We start from the raw sequence: 24,125 nt of genomic DNA, 5'->3' as shown, positions 1-24,125 counted from the left end.
TCTGTATGTGCACTTTGTGGATTTCGAAAAAGCCTTTGTTTCGGTACACAGAGAAAGCCTATGGAAAATCATGAAAAGCTACGGGATACCACATACGATGGTGAGAGTGATCGCAGGCATATACCAGGGCTTCGAGTGTGCAGTTGCTGATGGAAGTGAGACATCAGAATGGTTTAAGATCAAGTCTGGAGTAAAGCAGGGGTATCTGATGTCAGGATTCTTATTCTTACTGGCCTTAGATTGGACCACGAGGGAGGCAACAGCAGACAAGAGAAGAGGAATACGGTGGAATTTCACAACGGTGCTGGAGGATCTTGACTTTGCGGACGATATTGCACTATTGTCATCCAAGATTAGCGACCTGCAGGAAAAGACTGGGAGACTAGCAGAAGAAGCAGCCAGAGTAGGCCTCAAACGTAATGCAAGAAAGTGTAAAACACCGAGGACTGAGTTTGCTCATAGTTCAGAGGACGTCGTGGTTAATGGTGAGGAAGTAGAAGACGTTGAGAATTTGTTTACCTAGGTGCTACAGTAAACAAAGAAGGAGGAGGCAGTAGAGATATTACGAACCAACTGCAGAAGGCACGTGGAGCATTTCAGAGACTAGGGAAGGTATGGGCAACCAGAGGAATACGAGGGAGAACCAAGATACGCCTATTCAAGACTTTAGTTCGACCGGTCCTGCTATATGGCTGTGAAACATGGAAGACCATTAAAGCTGATGAACGAAAACTGAACAGTTTCCAATGCCAGTGCCTGAGACGGATACTGAGAATTAGATGGCAGCAAAGAATTACAAACAAGAGAGTGGTTGAAATGGCAGAGGTCAATGACATAAGCTGCGAGGTACGACGAAGGTGGAACTGGTTGGGACACATACTCAGGAGAGAGGGTGCGAACGACTGCTTCACAGCATTGGGATGGACACCAGAAGGTCGAAGAGCAAGAGGGAGGCCAAAGACAACTTGGAGAAGGACGGTGGAGAAGGAAAGAAACAAGGCGGGGTGGAAGAGCTGGGAAGTAGCCAAAGCGGTGGCACGGGACAGGGAGTGTTGGTCGGAAAGCGTGACGGCCTTGTGCACTTACTGGCGCGACGAGAAATGATGATGATATTATGGGATTCCCAGGGGGCAAAGACGCGAAAGATTCGCGTGACGGGATAAGTCTACAGCGCTGATAAGTATACAGCCTGCATACGTTATGAATTTGTATTCCTCAATAAAGCGTTATGGGTCATCAACCACATAAAAGCACGAAGAACTGTTTACAAAAGAGAGGCGGAATGTGTTGAACGTTGAGAGAGATCGTGGTATTGTTATCACCAGTGATACTTGACTTACAGTAAAACTTGTATTAAGCGGACCCCACAGACAACCCTATTAAACGTAAGTGGACACCAGCTTGAGTCCCTAAATTTTCTTCCTAAATTTACTGTAAATTAAACCCGCACTCAGCGGACACCTCTGTTAAGCGGACGCGAACACCGATATTAAGCCAATTTCTTGCACAAAAACTTCTAATAAGCGGACACTTCAATGGCTTTTTACTAAAAGTTCAAATCAAAACCTTTAACATTGTTCAGCGATGCCGTTTTAAAGCTAAGTAGATTATTCCAAATTGATGCATTGACTGACTGGACGTTGTGCCATGGTGACCAATCTTTGAACTTACATTGTGTTACACTGTGTTACAAAAAAATGATGACGATGATGATTTGTCCCTTAGCTCCGGGTGGAGCATAGGCCACTGACCACTTTCATTCTCCGTCGGCTTCTGTCCTGGGCAAGCCTTCCTAGTGTGTTCCAGGAGTGACTCCACTTACTCATTCCAGATTCCACCCCCCTTCTCCAGGAGTTTCTTGGGCAACCCCTCTTCCTCTTGCCCTGAGGGTTCCATCGTAGTGCCCGTCGAGTGATGCTGCTAGCAGGTTTCCTTAAAGTGTCTATACGGCCAACAGGGTTTTTGTAGTTTTGGTATCGCTATAATGCGTAGAGAGGTATTCTCAGAAAAAAAATTGGATTCCGAGATTTTAACGCCCTAACATCTAGCTTTAAAGTTCCTGCTTCAGCTACGCCCAATGAAGTTGACCGTGAGTCAGTGCAAAAAAAGGGTCTGGGTTTCTGCATGGGTCGTGACGTCAAGTCAGGAATTGCCAAATCGTGTTAGCTCAGGTCACTCTTGTTTTAGTAGTGGGTAAGGGTTTTCGTCGACAAAAAACAAACAAATCGAAGTTGGTGAAACAATGCGGTCGTCAAGCAAGCAAATTACAAACATGAAGCTTTGAGATGATCCTGAAGTGACGTCATTCATCACCAATCTTTCATTACGCGGTCAACTTCATTGGGCGTGGCCGAAGAGGGAAATTTAAAGCGTGATTTCATGGCAAAAAAAACCATCGGAATTCATTTTTGGTTTGAATACATTTTTAGATGTTATAGAGATACCAAAACCACAAAAAACCCTGTAGGCCGTATGGACACTTTAAGGTGGGATCTATCAAATAACTTCTGGAATCCGAGCGCATAAAGCAGGTGTCCTATAAACCAATTTTTACAAACCATTGTCGGTTTCTATTCAGCCTAATGAAAAGAAAAGGTTAATTCTTGATTTAAGGACGTTCGCGTTAATCGTTTCTGCGCATCCTTACTGCGCACGCAAATTCACATGCCACGTCATGCATAAGCGCGCGCTAAGTAATAAATAATGGTAATTGAACTGAGTGGAGTGCAATTTGTATAGGTAATCATACGGTTTCGAGTTCAATTTGGAATTAATTTGCACGAGTGTGTTTTTCAAATAGTTGGAATTGCACGAGCCGATTCGGCGAGTGTAATTTCAGCTTTTTGAAAAACTCACAAGTGCAAATTAACTCCAAATTGAACTCAAAACCGTATGATTACCTATACAAATTATATAAACATGAAAAAATTCGCGCGGAGGAAGGGCCGGAAGACCTTTCTTGAAGCCATTTTTCTCATTTGAGAAAACTTTTTTCAAAGTTTCAGCACAAAATTTTCGTTATCGTTTTACGTGATATCATTTTCTTAGAAAAGTTCCTATTGTCTTTCAGTCAATCATAATCCCGAATTTCGATGTGTAATTTCCACTGGTGTTACACTTTTTGCACTGGTGTTACACTTAAACCGTACTGCTCTTGGCCAATCAGAATCGAGTAATTTTTTCATGTGTCTGAAATCATACGAGTGATTTCAAAATCGAACGAGCTCGAAGCGCGAGTTCGATTTGAAATCACAGACCAAAATTGCACGACACGAAATTCAATTGCCACTTTATTAGATCCATTTTGAAATCGCACGATTTTATCGCCTTAAATTTTAGATTCTTGGTCCCAGTACCCATGTTTTGTTCAAAAAAGTGGAACCGGAAACGCCTTTACGTCTCATTTATTATGCAAAACGATGTCAAGTGACGAAAACTCATTCGAGCATGACAAAGAAACAAGCAGCTCTGAAATCATATTTCAAAGATGGCGGGACTGGCACCGGCTTCGTAAGACGTTCGTTCATTCACTGTTTTGTGCAGTGAGGCGTATTTTGACTATGTTTATTCACAGCCACAGAGTTGAGCTATTTTGTTGCTTCGTTGGAAACTACCGCAAACCTGGAAACACCTACCTTCTTGAGATGGCTCTGAATTTGTTGTTGTGTGGTTTTCGTTTGTATATGTTGTACTGTACTCGGTATCATACATATCTTGAGCAGATGTTGAAGAAAAATCGCCAAAATATACGTCAAAATGGGCACTGAAAGTTGGAAACTTCCATTAAAGCAGGTCTTCTGCTTGAAGGAGCTCATAATCGTCATTCAGAAACTGTCATTAATTAAATTCGTCAATTTTTTTTGGAGAAAACTACAATAACGACAAAGTTTTGGCAATAGTAGTTGCAAAATTCTCCACACAATGGCTTTTTGCCTTTCATTTTCCCCAAATTTTATTGATTACTTTAAACTTATCTTGAGATCTGATTTGTTGTTTTGTTTTACTGTCCCATTTTCATTGGCTGAGAAAAAGATGCGATTTAGTGCAAAAAATAGTGCGATTCGCGAATAAATCGCACCATTGAGAGCCAATCAGATTGCAAGGTTAACCAGTGATTTCAAAATGGATTTAATAAAATGAACAATGATAGAGCAGATAGCCATTGCTACAGCTTTGCCTGGATTTAACGATCTTGGACGTTCGTTCTTGGATGGTTAAATGTTTTCGTTTGAGTGGATATCATCATGTTGAGACCTTCCAACCACATCAAACATTCTTAGGTTTTTCATGGAACTTTCACGGCGAGACGTGTTTTTACATTTTCACGATTCTTCCTTTCGGCCTTTGTGTAGCTCCTTATATCTTTACCAAAATACTCCGCCCCTTGGTCGGATGGCGAAGAGCTAACGGCATGTTTGAACTCCATATTTATTCTTCGAGCACATGTTTCTACAACCCCTATAGGGGGGTACAACAATTCGTGCAACGTCACATCCGGGTTACAAAACAATACAAAACGACTTATCTAGAATGTTGGGCTTGTCACGCAATGTCACGTCCGATCTCTAGTACAAAACGGCTAGTCTAGAAAGTTCAGCTTTCAACATCCTCCACCTCGCAACTTGCGGTAGCCTGTTGCGACTTAATCAGTCCTTAAAGCAACTTGGTCAGTCCTTATAGCGACTTGGACGAACAATCTCTCTTCCTCTCCGAGTCCTCTGTGGAAGGGTGACTTCAGGTTCAGCTTCTTCATCTTCATCCTCCATCGTCTCGGTCTCGCTGTCTAACACCCCACCATCTTGTTCAGTACTCTCTGGTGAGCTTGTAATGGGCGGGAGATTGTCAGATTCAGCACAGAGCTCCAATTTGTACAGTTCGCAAATTGGTCGGGTTAGCAGTCCCGACTTCACCTGGACAGTCGCAGCACGGCATCTTCCATCTCTGCCAAGAATAAGCTGCCGGACAACCCCCATCTTCCAATTTAGACGTTTTTCTCTGTCATCAGCTACAAGGACAACTTCTCCTTCTTTTAAAGGATTTGGCAGTCTTCCAAACTTCCCCTTGTGAACCCAGCACTTGATGCAAGTATTCTTTCTTCCATATGTCATTCAAGGAGGACAGCCACTTTTTTCTCCACTGAAATTCATCAGAGATGTTTAGTTCTCTTCCTTCTTCCTTGATGTCTTCACGCGGTGGCAACAGGAACTTTTCAGGACACAAAGGGATAGGAACACCACCATCAGGATTGCTCGACTCCCACAAGTAAGTGATAGGCCGGTGGTTGATGACTTTCTCCACCTCGGTTAGAGCGGGTTCTAATTCCTCCCAGGAAAGCACATCATGGCCCAACAAGCGACGTAGCAGGCCTTTAACAATGCCCACTAACCTCTCCCAGGCTCCTCCCCACCAAGGTCCGCGTTCCACCACAAATTGCCACTTCATGTCAAGATTCTTCTCTTTAGCCCACTTAGCTGCCGCCACAAAGTTTGATCCGTGATCACTTATGCACAACTGTGGGACACCTCTTCTGTTCATAAATCTCTGCAGTGCCTGAGTCAACGTTTCTACAGACAACGACGTCACAAGTTCCAAATGAATGGCTCTAACTGACATGCAGCTAAATACTACGAACCAGACCTTGCTGTTATCCTTCAGGCATAACGGTCCTCCTAGATCCATGCCAGTTGTTTCAAAGGGACGCTTGCAAGTTATACGACACCTAGGGAAAGGAGGTGTCTGTTCAGATGCAGGAGCCGCCAAGAACCTGCTACATTTCCCGCACTTCCGTATCACTGATGAGACTGATTTCTTAGAGCGCAGGATCCAAATCCCTTGGCGTCTCAGTTCTGAAATAACTGTTGCAGTACCGGCGTGTTGCATTTGTTCGTGAATATGAAACACCAATTGGTTGACAACACCACACTTATTAACCAGCACTGGATGGAGTTCCTCAAAGGTCGCTTCCATTTGTTGCAAACGAACCCCCATCCTGATTAATCCTCCTTCCAAGAACGGGTGTAAGGACCGCAGACTAGACTGGCGATAAACTGGTTGGCTATTTTCCATTGACTCTAATTCCGTCCAGAAAAACTTCCTTTGCACTTGTTTCAGGATGACCATTTTGGCATATTGCAACTCTTCTGAGGTCAGCATATTTTGGGTGTTTTTAGGAGACTTGCGCCAATGTAGAATCCAAGCTACACTTCTCAAAGTGCGAAGGTACTTGCTCGTTCGGGGTGGGTCAACAATTTCCTCCACATATTTCGGTTCTTGATTATCAGCTACGGCCATCATCAGCAATTCAGCATCTGTGTCGTTCCTTGGATGCTTCGGCCATTCTACCTCAGGTCGTTTCAACCATTCCGGGCCGCTCCACCAAATCTTGGAGTCAGACAACTGAGCTACCGTCATACCCCGAGTAGGTAAGTCAGCAGGGTTTTCATCTGTTGAAACCCACAACCACACTCCACCAACAGCAGTAATCTCTTCCACACGGTTAGCGACAAACACTCCACCCACACGCGGCCCCTGACTTATCCACGAGAGAGCAACACTGGAATCTGTCCAAAGGAATTCATCATCAATCTTAAAGACACCGCTGTACTCCAATCTCAGTGAATTCAGAAGTCGAGCTCCCAGTAAGGCACCAAGAAGTTCAAGGCGAGGAATTGTGTCTCCGTTCGGTGGGGCAAGTCGACATTTCGAAGCAACAAGATTCACTGTTACGTCCCCATTTGTATCTGCAACACGAATGTAGGCTGCCGCAGCATAGGCTCTAGAGGAGGCGTCACAGAAAACGTGAAGTGACAGTTTTGTGTCCTTGCACTGAGAGGGTGTTATTCCCAACCATCGGTTTACTCTCAGATGGTTTCCTCCTGACAACCCTTTCAATACTTCTTCAACACGTCTTCGCAAATCTGGGTTAACGTCCTCATCCCATCCGAGTTTCTCTTTCCAACAGTCTTGGACAATAACCTTCAGTGGAGTGACAGCCAGGCTCACTAGCACACATGGGTCGTAAATCTTAGACAGACAGGACAACACTTCTCGTTTCGTAAGTTTCTTGGGTACCATAACTTCCAGATCAACAAGTGGAAGAAGTTCATCAGATTTTAAGTCCCAACTAACCCCAAGTACTTTGTGAAGTTGCTGCACTTGGCTGTCTGAAAACTCATGGAGCAGATTGCCATCGTTGGACTGAAATTTCCGCAGGTTAAAGCAACCATCTTTGAAGATACGCACTGCTTCGCGCCAGAACTCCCTTGCTTCCTCAGTGTTCTCCATTGAGTTCACCGGATCATCCATGTAAAGGTTGCGAAGAAGCTGGGAAGCCATTTGTGATTCACTGATGAAACCCACTAAATGCTGTTTCAGGACTACTTGCAGCAGAAATGGTGATGATTTGGCACCAGAGAAACCCTTTTTGTATCTGTACACCTCAATCTCCCCTTGCGGGTTGAGCCACAAGAAGCAACAAACATTTCGGTCTTCCTCACGAAGCGACAGCTGCAGAAATGCCTTTTCAAGATCACCTACAAAACCGACTTTGCCAACTCTGAAACGAAGAAGTATGCGCCACAACAGCGGTAAAAGGTTTGGTCCTTTCTCAAGGGCATCATTAAGAGAAAGGCCTCCTTCAGACTTAGCTGAGGCATCATGTACAATACGTAGTTTAGTTGTCTCCCAATCAAGCTTAACAACTCCTTGATGTGGAAGATAGGACTGAGGAATGCAGGCTTCTGGTAACAGCTCAATGTGACCCTCTTCGAGGAGTGTTTTTAACTGAATGCCATATGCTGTGTACTCTTCAGGCGTCAACTTTCTCACCATGCGATGGCGCCTTGTTTGACAAAGGGCCTTGTTAAGTGCTAAATGCTTTCGGGCTTGAGGTTTCCAAGGCCATGACACAACATACTTCCCAGATTCGTTGCGTTGGATAGCATTCTTTACCTCCAGCTCAAGGTCTTGTTCCAACACCTCCTCCTGTGCAACACCAAGGTGGTCCAAAGTCCAAAAGTTCTGCAGTTGTTCATGAACAGAGGCCCGAAATGCATGGACATGAGCTCTGGCAGCCACACCCGCAAATGGAATGGATCCACTTCCACCATGAAGGACCCACCCAAAAATTGTCGGTGTTCCTTTGAGGCCATTCCTCAATTTAATTGTCATACCTTGGACAATGGTGTCATAGCAATCTTCTCCAAACACAATACCGATACTATCTGTACCAGGGCCAGCGAGATCAGCAAGGACTGAACAACCACCAACAACCTCTTAAAGGGCTTGATAGGACTCAGGCTCCACCCTCTCATAGACACCAGACAACTCATCCATCACTACAGCTTGGAAGGTAAAGGTATTTGGAAGGTTTATTCCTCTTGCAGTCACCTCAGCAACATCGAATTCGCCTTCCAGTACATCTCCAAGTGTCTCAATCCGCAAATGACATTTGCCAACAACTCTCTTTGGTATATTTGCAGCCAAAAACGATGACATCATTGTAAAAGTGGCCCCAGTGTCACACAATGCTCTCACAGCCACATCCCCAATAACAACACACACAGTTTTCATCATCACGCCAGCAGTTTTGATGTCAGCATTCTTAGCAGAAGACATTACAGCAGCTGTTGGAGGTTGAGATAACGGTGGCAGATGACTCTGGTTAGCTGGTGTATAAGGAGGGGCAGCAGGATTCCAACTTGGGTGGTTTGGTGGGCTACCCGTACTTGGAATGGGGTTTTGAACTTCTGGAATTTTCACTCCGCCAGTCTTGCATAGCTGAGGGATATGGGATCCTCGTCCACACAGGCATGGTTTTCGAAAGCAAGCCCTTATTTCCTTCACTTTCTTAAAGCGATCATCAACCGACATAGGTACAGAGCACTGTTTAGGACTATGTGGACCCTTGCAGAAGGTACAGGTTACAGATTTAGCCATTAAACCAGATGCAGTTGGCAACAAAGGTTTTTCCTTTTTGATAGACTGGTGGTGTTTAGATGGCTGTTCTATCTCAACAGTCTGGTCAGCACTCTCTCGAATTTCCAGTTCCTGTTCCAAAAATTTCAACAGCTTCATGAATGTTATATCCTCCTTTGATAAGCCAGCTTTTTCTCGGGCCCACACCAATCTCCAATCCTTGGGAAGTTTTGATTCAATCAAAGGCATCAAAAGGGTTCCATATTGTTCAGTAGTAACTCCTTGTACTTTAAGCGCTCGCACAGTTGCACAAAGCTCATCCAATGCATCTCTCATAGTTTTATTGGATTGTTCAAGTGCTTTCATTTCTGCTAGTCATTAGGCGAGTTTTTTGCACTTCATCCTTGCCATAGCGAGATGTCAGGCGTTGTACAGCAACTTCATAGTTTGCCTCTTCAGTTTTGATGTTTGCAATGTATCCTGCGGCTTCGTCATATAGCAGGGGCTTTAAGTAACCAAACTTCTGCACAGTAGGTATTTCAACGTTATCATGTATTGCTATTCTGAAAATGTCCCAAAATTCTGGCCAGTCCAACACATCGCCCGAGAATTTCCTAAGGTCGGTTTTTGGCAACTTCATTTTAGGCGCACTTGACGTATGTTTTGGTGATGGTGCAATGGGTTCAGGCTGCTCACTTGTATTTTGCTTTTGGCTGTTTTTTAACCATAATTTCACATCATGAATTCGTTCTCTTACCATATCGAACCATGGTCCTTGGGCGTCCACTTCATCTCCTACTTGAGAGTCATCGTCTAAGAGCTTCTCGATTTCCATCTGCAGATCCTCGGCTTTCTGCAATCTCGTAACAATCGAATCGAGTTTTTCTTCCACTCGAGCAATTTCAGGCGAGTCGGACTCAATCATGTTTCTAATAGCGTCAAAATCCCTTTTCATCCAGCCTCTCAACCCTGTGCGAGCTCTCTTCAGCTGATCAATTTGTTTCGTCTTCATTTCGATCGGCGTTGGCGACAAACGAAAGTAAACAACACTCGAGGCTAGCGATTAAACACGTCGCGGGTCACCATGTTTGAACTCCATATTTATTCTTCGAGCTCATGTTTCTACAACCCCCATAGGGAGGTAAAACAATTCGTGCAACGTTACATCCGGGTTACAAAACAATATAAAACGACTTATCTAGAATGTTCGGCTTTTCCCGCCATGTCACCTCCGATCTCTAGTACAAAACGGCTAGTCTAGAAAGTTCAGCTTTCAACACGGCATTTATATCGCGGTCTGTTTAGGGTCAGCTGGCTGTCAAACTGTACCAAGGATTTTGAAATAAAATAACGTGTCGAATTTTACACGACCTATAAATGTGAGCGTCTGAATCACCTTTACATCCTTGCTCTTAAGCCCTGGCGCAAGATACCACCGAGTCGATTGTTTTAAAGTTTAGAGTAAATACACCGTGCTATTCGCGTGGTGAGCGTCACAATGTACATCACGCAATCATTTGAGAAAAGAAGGCATGTCATGCTTTTTGACCAAAAGAAAGTATCGAATATTTAAAGATCCGGCTTTAAATCAACCTCCCAGGGTCTCTCATCTTTCGAGGAGAGACCCTCTCTCCTCTCTCGCCCCAGGGGGCGGGAAGATGAGAGACCCTGCCAAAGAGTTTGCATTAAAATGAAGAAAACTGTAGTCGGTAACATCTGAGTTCAGTCAAACTATGTTTGAGAAATTTTCCATCAATCTCCTGGGTGTGAAGCAGTTTCAGACAGTGAAGCCCACGACATGTTTAAGTTGGGATGCTGTCTTTGAAAAGCGCAGCCACAGATGGCCTATTTATTGGCTAAGATATCTTTTTGTCCAAATCGATTTGTTTGTTATCTATATACAGTCAGTACTGAAGATGGAATTACCGGGATGGAAACATTCTTCCTTCGAAGATGGAAGAGCAGATATTTGCTATGATCTCATTCACGTTCGGCCAAGACTTTTTCGCTCGCAAACAGAAATGTATTGGCATTGCTGCTGCTTGGTTCAGACTTTCTCTTATAATCTTGGCTTCAGAAGACAGTTTTCCGTCGATGCCAATTAATTTCAATCTTGGCTGCTGGATACAAACTGAATTTTTCGTCACCGCTTGCCATAGTCAACAAATGTTATTAGCGCAATCGTGTTACCCATTTCCATAGCAAAAGCGCTTGAAAGTCTTGTTATAAATGCTGGTCAAGAAACGGCACAGTTTCCCTCGAGCTTTGATATATAACCATGAAATTTCAACCACATTGCGTTAAAATGGAGACATATAACGAACACTTACTTGCCAAGAAACCCCCGCGTCTTGCCCGCGCTACCTTTTATTGTTTCGTGTCATTTACATGTGACGTCATTGGCCGACGATTCTAGCATGCAGGCAAGAACTAGCAGTGTCATTCTCGTCTCCAGAGGCCGCAATCCTCTTGGTCATCAGCAGGATTTGTGACGGGCCCGGTCATTTGAGCATGCGCAGAGTACTCGATTTGAGTCCATTCTCGTCCCCAGGGGCCGCGCTCCTTTTGGTCAGCACCAAGAATCGCGACTTGTGAGAAGGTCCAATTTTCTGAGCGTACACAGAGTAATCGTTTCGTATTCTCAGCCAATCAGATTTGTCAGACATGACTGAACATGCACACAGTGACGGGAAGTCAGTGAGTCGCGGATTTCCGGTGTTGGACCTTCCCAGAGGTCGCGATTCTTGGTGCTGACCAAAAGGATCATGGCCTCTGGGCACGACAATGTAGCAAATCAAAATTGCCACCCAATAATGGAGGATTTCCGGTGTTGAAACTGGACTGTACAAAAGGATCGCGGACTCTAATTATTACGGGAGAAAGAGGAGTGCTGAACCATGATTTACGTCATCGTTTAATAACACGGTTAAATTGCAATGGTGTAACAAGCTTAATATATAATAAAAGGATCCCAGTTACATTTCACGCACAGGCAGGCTTTGAAAAATTTCACTTGTTTTATAGCAAGTGGCTATCGGTTTAATTTTACATGGTTGGGACTTGGGAGGGACCATAAGTCAAACTGGAAACAGGGTCAAATGATGACACACGTGATCCTAGCTTTAACTGGTGAGACTAGAGGCTCTCGCGATCTGCTCATATCCTGATTTCAGAAGAAACCGGAACTGAGGATTTTCAGCCAGACCGACATTTGTCAGTTCTTCCGCTTCAAATAGGGATTCCAGGGAAGGAATAAACTCTCTAAGCTCAATACCTAAAAAAAAACAAAAAAAAACATCCATGTCGATAATTTTGAAACACCGATAGAAGAAATCACAAGACAATTCACACAGGATTTCCTATGTCACACTACCACGCCGTGCATTATTGTTTAGTTTTTTTTTTGCATTATTGTTTAGTTGCTCATTGAAGGTCAGCCAGGTAGTTTCAGAGAGTAGTCTTAAATGTTCTACCATAGAACATCTACTTTATGATTTATAAATACTGAGGATATAACTCAGTGAATCAAAACACTGAACCAAAGCAGGTGTTTTATATTTACGATCAATTAGTGTAGGTACATACACACACACACACGCATACACACATACGTTTATGTCCCCTTGGGGCTTTTCAGTGAAATATACAGGGTCCGAAATTGCGCTTTCCTGGTCGCCAATGCGACTAAAACTTTTGCACTGGCGACCAGAATTTCACAGCTGGTCGCCAGCGGGCGATTGACTATTTCAAGCCACGATAATAACACAAACTTTGATTTTCAGCCAAATCGATTAAAATAAAATTCAAAGCCGCCCGCCAATTGGTCACTTAATTTTTACCTTTCGGCTGCTTTTGAAGTATAAAACCGATTTTCCTGTTATTATAAATCTACCACAACGTTTCACAGCTACGATCACTGCGAAGCTTCGCCGCCATGTTTTTTCCAGCGGTTTCCCATAACATACGTATTGCGGGCGCAGAAGGCCACGTGCGTTCTTTCGCCATGAACATTTATTCAGGCGATGTGGTGTCCAAAGATGTCCTGAACTCTTTCCGTAATTTATTACAAAGTGGAGACGGAACATCCGCGAAGAAATTAGTGGAAGATTTCGATATTCAACATGGCGATCCATCGATCGTCTTGACAGAACGCGAAAGGAAAGATCGTTTTGCACATAGAGCGAAGAACCAAACGGCATTTTTCAGTCTGGTACATTTCTGCTCCAAAAGGTAGAGACAAGAGAAGGTATAAAATTGACTTGAAACATATGGCAGTCGCACGAAACTGCGTATATGGCCGGCATTCGATTCGTTCGTCGTGGGTTTTCAGTGGTAGGTGTATAAATAATCAGCGTGTTTGTATTTAATGTTATCGTTAGCGGAAAAATCGCCATCATTGCGGCCCCAAACGCGTTCTCTTCGTTCCGATTCTTAAAAGAAAAATTGGCGAGCCGAATGTTCCATCTGGCGACCAAAAATTTCGGTTTGTGTTTCGCTGCGAAGGAAAAATTTTATTCACACTTTTTGGCGACCACATTTTTCCATATGGCGACTGAAAAAAAAATTTCAGTCGCCAGTTGGCGCCTGCCTAAAAAAGTTAATTTCGGACCCTGATATATAACAAAATAAAAGGACATGGAGTAAAAAAAAAAAAACACAATAAAATAAAACAGTGGTGATCTTAAGATTGGACATTTAAACGTTCGCTCCCTCAAGAACCGCGAGCACCTTCATTTCGTCAAAGATACCATCTTATTGAATAAGCTCGACGTGTTCACCCTATCGAAGACCTGGCTCGACCTGGCTAAACGGCTCCATCACCGACCGGGAACTCGAAATCCCAAGCTATGATCTCTATCGGGTCGATCCAAACACCAAACCAGGCGGCGGGTGGGTGTTTACGTCCAGCAAACTTACAAGGTCAGGGTACTTGACAACATATCAATCATTTTGGACACTTAACATCAACTTTGGATTAATCTTCAGGTCAGAAACCTCAAGTCAATTGTAATCCGTACAATGTACAGGCCACCTGATTGTCCGCTAACTTGTTTTGATACTGACCCAGCTCAAAGTTGGATACTGCCTCTTTACGAAATAAGTTGATTTATATACTCGGCGACGGAATCTGCCACATACTTGAGGTGGCTCAAAACAGTTTCCAGCACTTAGATTTTGATGGGTCGTTATAACCACTCTTTATCACTTGATGCTACAGTCATGGTATCAAAAAACTGCCCAATCAATGGTGAATGCGTTGTTATCATTTTCGTGACACAATAGGTTACCATAGCAACAGTATGACCTCTTAAAAACACCCTTAATTACAGCTTTAGGGGCTTATAATTCAAAAACGGCACGGTGAAATTTTTTTATATTATCAACTTTTGGTAAGCATGATAAGACGCAACTTTTGGCAAAGTTTAAAACAATTCTGTAGGTAGGGTTCAGAGCCACCTTAAATTTTCGAAAATTTAAGTTGGCTCTGAATCACAACGACATATCAAAGGAAAATTATCCGTATGCTTTTATGTTGATGTTCACATTGTGACATAAGCTCTACTGTCGCTAGTCGCTTAGCTTGTGTGAACTGCGTACCACCAAGAACATTGTAGATGTGGCGCAGTTAGTTTATCATTTGTCTCTTGTATGTGAGTAAGTAGGTTCAAATCCCACAGGCAGTACTTTTTAGTGCAGAGTGCACTATTGGGATGATTTGGGGGTTGACGTGGCTAAAGCACTATGGAAATAAGGTGTAAACTTTAATGTTTGTATAATTAATTAACTTCAATTAATTAATTAGGCTTGTAGTAAAGGGGGTAGGATGAGGTAGGTACCTGTGAGCACTATGTAAAATGGGAGGTGCACGTACCTACGTTACTTCCCTGACTATTTCGAAAAGCTATGTATTTGTTTCAGAAAGCCCCTTGCTCTCCTTGTGGTACTTTTCTCTTTAGAACAAAACCAATATTTGCCCTAAACGCATGCGCAGATTAATAAGCGTTAGTGTCAACTACATATCTGGTGAGAGATACATTTCATACAAGATCACACACTAACGTTGAGCGCTTTTCCTTGTGGTAAAACGCTAATAAGTCATACGCATGCGTTCTAGCATCGTTAGCACGATACAAGAATGCTAGGGTGACTGGGTGTCTTTTGGAATAACGCCTAACTTGGTTCAAGAAATATCATTAGTTGTTTTCAAACTACACTAGCGCGTTTATTTCATCCTTAAATTGTCTCTATCAAAGAGACCAAAATGTTCATACCCCCAACCGAAACTCTCCCGAGTAAGTGGCATTAAAACTTGTCATATTGTACAAAAAACCCAGGAGACTGCTCAAATATTGCTGCAGACTCCATGGCACCTACTGAAAGCATAAATTTTATCAGTCTCTGAGTGGACTCATTCACCGATGAAGGATATAATCTCGGTCAAGTAGCGCTGTTTACTTTCAATACCTCTCGTTGAAACGCTTTTCAGTTGTATTAATCGATATCAGTGTGTATTTTAAATTTAAGTGGTTTTATTGTTAACGCCAAAGGTGGCAACAGAACGTGCTGTTCCGTGACAATTTGATAATTAGATTAATTTTTGTTTATCGGTCAAAAGAAAATTTGCGTTTTAAATAAAGCAAATCGTTCCTCTTCCATTTCTTCATCCGACATTCAACTTCTCCCATTTATCTCTAGCTGTGAAAAGAATACAAGCACATCTTCCGTGTGTTTTCGAGAAAACAAGAGTTTCAGGTTACATACCTTTGCAAGGAAAACAAAAGTATCAAGTTACAAACGTTTTCGTGAAGAGTAAAATTATCACGTTTGCTGCCTAAATGTATTATTTAATTTAAAATGAGCAAAAATCGACGTAAAACACTACAGTAAACTTCGAGAGCTGTCTTGACAAGCGGTAATTAACTGTAAGTTATTCTTGGACTGTGAATGAAAATACACACATCAAACATACACACTGCTAAGATTATGTCTCGTCAAAATCCCTAGCTGACTAGCAAGGTCAATACAAACCAGGTGTGAATGACAGGGGTTATATAGGAACTGTGTTATGAGTACTGCGTCAGAGCTATACATTACACTCTGCACTATCTGAGGTTGTCTCGCAAGTTTTCTTTTTCATTGTCTTTCCTTTAAACGTATGTTTATGTCAAGAAATCACTTACCGAAAGGAAGCATTTGCTTTTCCCTTTCTTGTGTTTAAATATCATCTGGAGCTCTTAATCATTCGTTAACTATTTCGATCGCTTTCGAACTCAAAATATGCTAGCCTTTGTCGCGCCCTAACTTACCACCAGTATCATGTAGGTTTGTGAAAGAAAAGAAATGAAGACTTTGCCTGACAATCGAATCGTGAAGGAAGTACAATGAAGTTTGTCTCTTCCAATTGAAAAATCGTTATCTGGAAACTGGTTATTTTCGTTACTTTCTGCAATCGCCAGCATTTCTGGATAGCAGAGAAAAAAGTGCCTGGCTGCTGAGCCAAATGTCACGTGGGCAGGTCCATGGTTGCCACAGACATCACTCATTAAAATTCCCTGACGTTTCCCTGCTAAAAATACAATTTCCCTGACCAAATAATGCAAAATGTCAGATCTAGTAGCAGCTTCTACTGTGAACTTACAGCCTTCCTTTCCATTCGTTCAATAAGACTCATAAGATTTCCATAAATTTTCCTTCTCCATTAAGTAAGAATATCGATGTGAAAATTCCCTGACTTTAAAGAATTTTTTTTTCTGAGCATTTCCTGACCTGTGGCAACCTTGATATAGTTATTTGAATAACACGACAGACTTGTAGCCATCGCAAAATTTACTTATTCATAATTATATAGTACAGGAAATCGTATGAATGAGAGTCCAATAAGGGATTTACACTACGAGTGATATTTGAAAATTCCCTCATAATTGCACGAGCCTTAAGGCGAGTGGAATTTGAGAGAATTTTCAAATATCACTTGCAGTGTAAAATCCTTAATTGTTCGAGCTTTCGAACGATTAACGATAAATTGGCCTGCTCTCAGCCAATCACAAAGAAATAATTTTTTCAGTCATATAATAAATGAACAAACCAAATAATAAATCCCAAAGGAGTAAGGTTCTCTTAGCCACGATGTACCAAAGTAAAGTGTAGGTCTTGAACACTTGCAACTACTGGCTGAACTAACTGACCTTTATCAGTGGGCAATTAAACGATAGCAAACAAATGTTAATGCTAAGTACGTCTGTGCCCATCATCAGAATCATTGAAGAAAATCCTGTGAGGCACACTACTATGTGGGTAGTTTTCATTTGAGGTATAAACTCGTTTCATTTATGAACCATTTGTGGGTTAGTATTTCATGATCAAACTACAAAAAAATGAAAAGAAAAGAAATACGTGCAGTACCTTGTGTGTAAGCTAGTTCAACAATCTTGAAAAAAACTGTATTCTTAGCAGTCAACAGAGGCTCTTTCACTGAGAGTGATGACCAGCTGTTGACAGAAAGAAAAAACACTTCCGTTATCATGCATTGAATAAGTTAGTTGTGGAACCAGTACGGCACACTTTTGCCCACATGCAGTTTTTTATTTCAAAAAAATACAAATTATAAGGTATAGAATGGTTTTCAACTGAGTGTCTTAAAACCAAAACCAAACCAATTACTTACCAATTAGACTACTCAGCCAATCTCAAACCGTAGTAAAACCAAAACCAAAACGAAAGTAATTGTCTAATAGACCAATTTCGATATATTAAAATTCAGCCTAAAACAATAGACCTCAGTGCGAGGCTCTGGGGAATAACTACAGAGTTTGTGGGGTTTATTCCCCAGAGCCTCGTGCTGCGGTCTATTGTGTTAGGCTGAATTTTAATATATCGAAATTGGTCTATTACTTTCGACACAATTGAAAACCGCTCTAAATATAAAAACAAATTAAGATAGAAACCATAACAGTTATAGTTTCTATCTTAATTTGTAATTGGTATTTCGCTCTGCATGTATTTGTATTGAGCACTTCTAAGATTGTGTGAAACCACTTCTATTGTTCTTTGTTTTTTCTTTGTTTAAAGTATAAAGATATATATCTCAGTGCCACGTAGAAATAACTTCTATTTTGTTTGGCTTTTCTGGCCTTCTTGCATATATACACGAAGTTTGAAGCAAAGCCCTCATCTTTATATCCCAACTTAAAATGCTGTGACATATTCATCAAGGTAGGAAGAGTTCCACGAATGAAATTGTTACAAAATTTCCATGAAATGTAACTGAGCTATTTAATTGTGCATTTTTGGTAGTTTTCATTTGTGCTATAAAAGTCTTAAAACACCATGGGTATTTTAACGTGATCGCGGAACTAACGTAGCAAACTATAGATAAATAATATCCCAGCTAAATGTAAATAATAGGGATACCTTTTTAAAACCTTTAGATGATCTATGCACAATGAAATCCATCTCAATTTTGTCTCAGCTGTCAAACTGGATTCTTCTGTGGCTGATCATTGTACGTCAAATCATTATTAAGGTTTCATGCTATTTTAAGACTACTTCAACATACTCATCTCTTAGTAGAGCTTTGCACCAGATGTGAAGCTTAATGGCCGCAGCTTGATCGAAATCATAATGGCCAGTCTATTAACAATTAAACAAAAGAACATGTGAGAAACTTAATATGCTTGTTAACCAGTAAACATGAAATAGCCTTGTAAAAGATCTTTTCTCTCTCTTGATAGTTAAAACATATAAATGCTGCAATCAAGGCAGTTCAAACAAACAATCCTTGACGTGCTGATGATTCAGTGTAATGGCGCTGACCACGGGGGTGGAGAGGGGCAAGCATCAGCGCCTGCGACTGAAAAACCAAGTTCTTACAGCTTGCATATAAGTCAATTTATGTTTCGGTTGACAGTTCTCACGAGGGTTTTTTTTCTAGGAGGAGTTATTACGAAAATTGGAGACTAGAAAACTGTCACAGGAAGCACAGTATTGACTTCAACTGGATGCAGTACATTTAAAACGGCAACACCGATTCACTAATTAAGAACAAGGTCATTTAAAAAGAGAAAAAAATATCTAATTTTTTCCCAGATAAGAATCTCATGTATCTCTGTCCATTTCACATAATTGTTTTGCAATTTTTTTTTGTACTGAAACAATATTTTTGTATTTGCTCTAAGAACATAAACTGCTCATCGAGAGAGCTTATGCCGTTTACACTTGTTATTTTAAAAACAAAATCACAGTTGCTTGTGCCTTTTTGTCTCTGTCTTTAAATTCCCCACACTCTTTGTCACGCAATATTCTTTAGTTCTGAACAACCTTGGAAGACTTTTCATCAAAATCAACCGTGGCCTCCACCATTTGGTTCAAATATGATCCGATGCAGTGGAATCTGTAAAGTGTGCTTCCCGTGGTGTTCCGTTTTCACACGTTATAAAGCGAATACAAGCACAAACGCAAGCACAAAAAAAGGAAAAATTTGATCATTGTGCTTGTGCTTATACTTGTGTCGAGGCCATTTTCACTGTGAAGAGCTTTTCAGGATAAAAAGTAGCGATATTAAGACATGACGTTTCGGCGACGACAGGTAACCATTATCAAATTATGTCGTCGCCGAAACGTCATGTTTTAATATCAATATCCTGAAACATTTTTCCAAATCTCTCGTTATCAGAAGAAAGAACTCAAGAGATTACATGAAAGATCATATATTTGAACTGCGGAAAAAGATGCAAAGACAGCAGCTGTCAAATTAAAACCTGAAGAGAATTTAGGCTTGAACGAGATTCAAACCCACGGCCTTTGTGATATCGGCACTGCACCATTACAGCAGAGGTATTTTTCAGGCACATTTAAATGTTTGAGGAAGCAATTTTAAAATTATCTTCCAATCTCACCAAGGTATAGTATTGTAGGAGAGTACATTGGTAGAGGTAAAACAATTGGTGGCCTTTCTTGAGGGTTTTAGAACTGAAGTGCTGAGATGCTGGAGATGAGGAGGGACCAATATCACTTCATTTACACACACACACATAACCATTTTAAAGACCCTGGTTGTTAAACAGGTTTTAGAGAACTCTTGACTACAAAGTCACCAAGATTTGTTTGAAGGAAAAAATGGTAATTGTGACAATAATTGTTTGTATTTGTCTATCTCGTCTACGAGATTACCATGAATTCTTGCAGTGTTTAAATTAAGTTATCAAAGAACAGTTACCAATAGAGCAAGATGAAGGATATCCAGGGCTTTTTTGAAATCATATTCATTCGCTCCTAAATTTTGATCTCCAATATGCAACTGCAATTTAAATACAAAAAATTACATTCAACAACATTCACAATCATCATTATTCTTTCATCTGGTAAAGTGATTATCATCGATCAACATGACAAGAACGGATACACGCGTGTTATCTTGTCAACACTTTACAGGACTACTTGCTGCAGCACGTTTACAGCATCTGCAATAACTATACAAGAGAACCTCCACATGCAACCAAAATGTAAAGAGCAGCACTTCTTTGAATGATTTTTTTTTAATCTAACAGTTCCGGGTTCCCAGTGCTTTTATTTAATGTTGAACTCGAAAAATACGTCACAAGAAAGTTTTGTTTGGCCAAATGCTAGCTTCAAAAAACATTCTTATAATCAAGGGAAAGTTGATTTTTGAAAATACTACATGGAAAGTGCTCCCTCTTGCTACGAACCTAACAATGTAGAGAAGCTAGTACCCAATTTAACAACCTAATGCCACCACTGGCTGTATACATGCAAGAATTACAGACAAAAATTAGAAAAGGTTATTACAGTAAATATATACTAAAATAGGCGAGTCCATAAAACAAAATGGTAAAATCAAACTAATTGTCATTGGTAAGAAGCAACGAAGGAATGATTGTTAGCAGCTAAACAGTATAAAAATTGTGAAAAAAATGCATGACTGAAAGAAATATTGAAAATAAACATGTGCATGGTATTAAAGATATTAACTACAATGACTTGTTTTAACTGCATATTCAGCAAGGGCTGTTTCCAAAAAATGTGCGGGGCTTTCTTGATCTAACAGATTGATCTACACGTCGCTCCTTAAGCAATAATTGTAAGACAAACACTGGTGATGGGCTGCATAACGGAAATAAACTGGACTGTACCTCAATCAATTCTGTAGGTGTCAGAGGAGGCATGGAATCCAAATCTAAACCAGCTTGCTGCCAAAAACAAACAAAAAAAATAACCATGACATTCTAATAAATTTCAGCCCATCATGGTATCTGTGGGGACCAGAAGTTAAAAAAACTGAAAGCACTTGTAATGAAACTAATCAAGATAAAACATCCCATACAAGAAATACTGACAAGCTTATGGACCTTCTGGCACACAGAAAATTAAGTTAAGTAAGCAAGGTATATGGAAACAAAAGGAAATGGTTTGAGAACAAATAATTTCTCTTTATTCCCTGTAAATGCATCAAGATTACTAGCTATTTGAGAACTTATGCTAAACCATGTACATGATTTCAGGCAGTGCTCTGATTCAAAGATGGCAAAGATGGTGATCAATCAAATTTTACATTACACCCATCTTTGTCATATCATCTTAAATTCTGGAGAGCTTGTGCGAACTCAAACAAGAAAGACACTGTGCACCATTGAGTTATGGAGGTATGCAGGAGGTATGCAGCAATCAAGAAGCTACAGTCACTCTTGACTATCAGTTAAAGCAGAAGCATTCTGGTTAAAGTGACTGCCATGCATCTTTTATGCTCAGTAACCTCCTGCATGCATCAACAACTTTATATTGTAAGCAAAGTCATTTAGTATTTGTTAATTACAGCCTTGTGCTTTGTGCTTGCAGCCCTTCTCAAGTGACTGCTAATTGCTGACATTAAAAGCTATCTGCAGTTGGTACTGTTTTTCATTGCAATTTCAACTTTTTCAAAAATTATCCAATAAGTTCAAAGTCAGTTACAAAGCATTAGCCATTATGAAGTTTGTGTATATATTAACCTGGTAAATCAGATGTACATGGTTCATAATGCACTGTCTTTTTAGTTGCAGCTGATTCATTCGTATCTCTATTTGGCTGACTTTTTGCCCCAATCACAAGAAAAAACCAAGGGAAGAATTACTGATTGGTTAACATGAAAGAGGTTTATTGAGCAGCAAAGAAGTTGATTTTGAGACTACCAAAACCACTTCACTTGACTGTCTTAATGTTTCCAATTAAGGAACCCTGAACCAGACGGATTTACCAGTCCATTGAAGCTAATAATTCTTCTTGTATGGAAGTGTTTTCAACTGCTAAGGATTTCAATAATTTAAGGTAAGTCAAAACTAAAACTGAAGGTGCAGGAAAATAGGGTCTTAAGGTTACGACACTGCCTTTGATTCTGCTATGAATATCAAGTTTTAATTAAAAAAAAAAAACGCCAAACGTACACAAAATGAATACAGTTGAACGCAACAGTTGCCTTACCTGTATAACTGCAGATGGTAGAGTTTCTTGATGAAGTAACAAATCACGCTCGTTTATTATTTCTAAAACAAAAAGTAATGAAACAGTAAGGGAACATTCTTCTGATATCATAACACTATAAATAACTTCTAAAGCAAAGTCAACAATATTAATTATTGTTGTACTAAAAAGATATAAAAAGATATAAAAGTAACCAGGATATTGGTCACGAATATTACCCAACTCCATTGTCTATTCAAATCAATCAATCAATCAATCAATCAATCAATCAATCAATCAATCAATCAATCAATCAACCAATCAATCAATCAATCAATCAATCAATTTGTTATGCACTATTTACATAATGTCAAAATTTACATCAGTGTTGTAAAGTAAACATGAGAAAAGAAATAAATTTTGCATATGGGTACGGAAATAAAAAAAAAAATATGCGTGTGGTAACCAGAGTAGCCATTGGCTTTCGAGCTGGTTACCACCATGTCAAGGTAAATGTGGAGAACAAAAATACATTACTGAAAATACATTACAGAAATAAAAGTGACCATTATAAACTATGCTTACATTGTTTCTTAAATGAATTATATCGTTAATTTTTTAGGGTAAGAGGAACTGATTCCCAATTTTTTGATGCACAAAATTGGTAAGCTGATTGTCTGTAGCTAGTTGATGTTTTTTGGCCCATAGAAGTCTATTGCAATAAGGTTAGAGGTTTTGAGGATAAACTATGTATTTTCTAAAAGCTTTAATTTTATTTTTTCTTATTTTATGAAAGCTTGATAAGTTACTTATGCTAGAGGGTGTTAACTAGAGTAAATCCTCCCATAAGTGAACACCTTGGGCAATTGTGCGATCTCTATCATCTCTGTTTACTGAAGATTGAATCTTAGACGATTAAAGGGGGTACGGGTATGGAGTAGCAAAATGGAAAGGTTTTGGAAAGCAACACCTTCTTCAATAATCACTTCAGGCTTTTAAGACGTGATTTGAATGGTTTAAATTTGTGTCCCTGAACAAAACATTAGCAATACATCTCTCGTGATTACAAAACACTATCATCATCATGCAGTAATACTGTACCAAGGATGACTTTTCACTAGATACTGAGCACACATAAATCAAGTGAAGTAATATTCTAATAACTGAGCTACACAATCAACGATGTTTCACGTTATGTCACCTATTGAGATAATTGTGCTGACCAGCCAAGTTTAAATAGCAATAAAAATATTTAATTGTAAAACAGAGAACACAATTTTGTGGGACGTTGCTACAAAAGCATTTATTGGTATGCCAGGAAACTTTAAATTAGAGGCTCAGTAAACAAGAAGGATGAAGAAGCCCAAAACTGTGTAGATAAAGATCGATTCCTTTTTTTTAAAATTAAGTTTAGCTCTTTTTCTGTCCAAAAAGGGTTGTGTTTCACAGTATGGCATTTGTCACCAAATTTATGTTACAGGTTAACTGGCAATAATAGCAGAGCTCCGGCGGCCCACAGGGCCGCCAAGCAGAGTCCCATACTCATATGGGAAAGAAAAGGAAACCCAGCAATGGATTTTCTCATGGTTTTCATGGCTAGCGGTATTGCTCGTGAGCGCGTACGCACGATGACGACGGCGGTGGAGTTGCCCAACATGTCAGCCATACTCCAAATAATAGGGTGACAGAGACGTGCGGCCTTGGTTTACCATGTACTTCCTTGATATTAGACATCCATGTTATAATCAAGTGACACC

The 24,125-nt window shown here is 40.5% G+C and overlaps 3 protein-coding genes across 6 annotated transcripts in view; all 3 read right to left on the bottom strand.

Annotated features, from left to right (window-relative positions):
- Positions 1-5,001: 5,001 nt before the first annotated feature.
- Positions 5,002-8,169, bottom strand: LOC110059210 (uncharacterized). Its single transcript, XM_089292358.1, has one exon. It carries the CDS (start codon positions 8,167-8,169, stop codon positions 5,002-5,004), a length of 3,168 nt encoding a protein of 1,055 aa, XP_089148484.1.
- Positions 8,170-9,268: 1,099 nt separating this feature from the next.
- On the bottom strand, positions 9,269-9,928 carry LOC149110958 (uncharacterized). Its single transcript, XM_089292357.1, has one exon. It carries the CDS (start codon positions 9,926-9,928, stop codon positions 9,269-9,271), a length of 660 nt encoding a protein of 219 aa, XP_089148483.1.
- A 1,884-nt stretch (positions 9,929-11,812) lies between these two features.
- The window catches only part of LOC110059314 (nuclear pore complex protein Nup133-like), a 93,835-nt gene continuing 81,522 nt past the window's right edge, over positions 11,813-24,125 (bottom strand). For all 4 annotated transcript variants that reach the window (XM_089292092.1, XM_089292093.1, XM_089292095.1 and 1 more), the window contains 6 exons: positions 22,390-22,451; positions 21,066-21,122; positions 20,132-20,212; positions 18,473-18,546; positions 17,320-17,405; positions 11,813-12,190 (listed from right to left, as the gene is read on the bottom strand). In XM_089292092.1, the coding sequence (XP_089148218.1) occupies positions 12,039-12,190; positions 17,320-17,405; positions 18,473-18,546; positions 20,132-20,212; positions 21,066-21,122; positions 22,390-22,451 (512 nt within the window). In that variant the 3' untranslated portion in view covers positions 11,813-12,038. The remainder of the gene's footprint in view (positions 12,191-17,319; positions 17,406-18,472; positions 18,547-20,131; positions 20,213-21,065; positions 21,123-22,389; positions 22,452-24,125) is intronic.

This window comes from Orbicella faveolata, unplaced genomic scaffold (genome assembly GCF_042242905.1).
Source record: "Orbicella faveolata isolate gen_17 unplaced genomic scaffold, um_ofav_v1 contig_24, whole genome shotgun sequence".
Classification (NCBI taxonomy): Eukaryota; Metazoa; Cnidaria; class Anthozoa; order Scleractinia; family Merulinidae; genus Orbicella; species Orbicella faveolata.
Note: the sequence above shows the minus strand (reverse complement) of the source record. Positions and strands in the feature narration are given on the sequence as shown.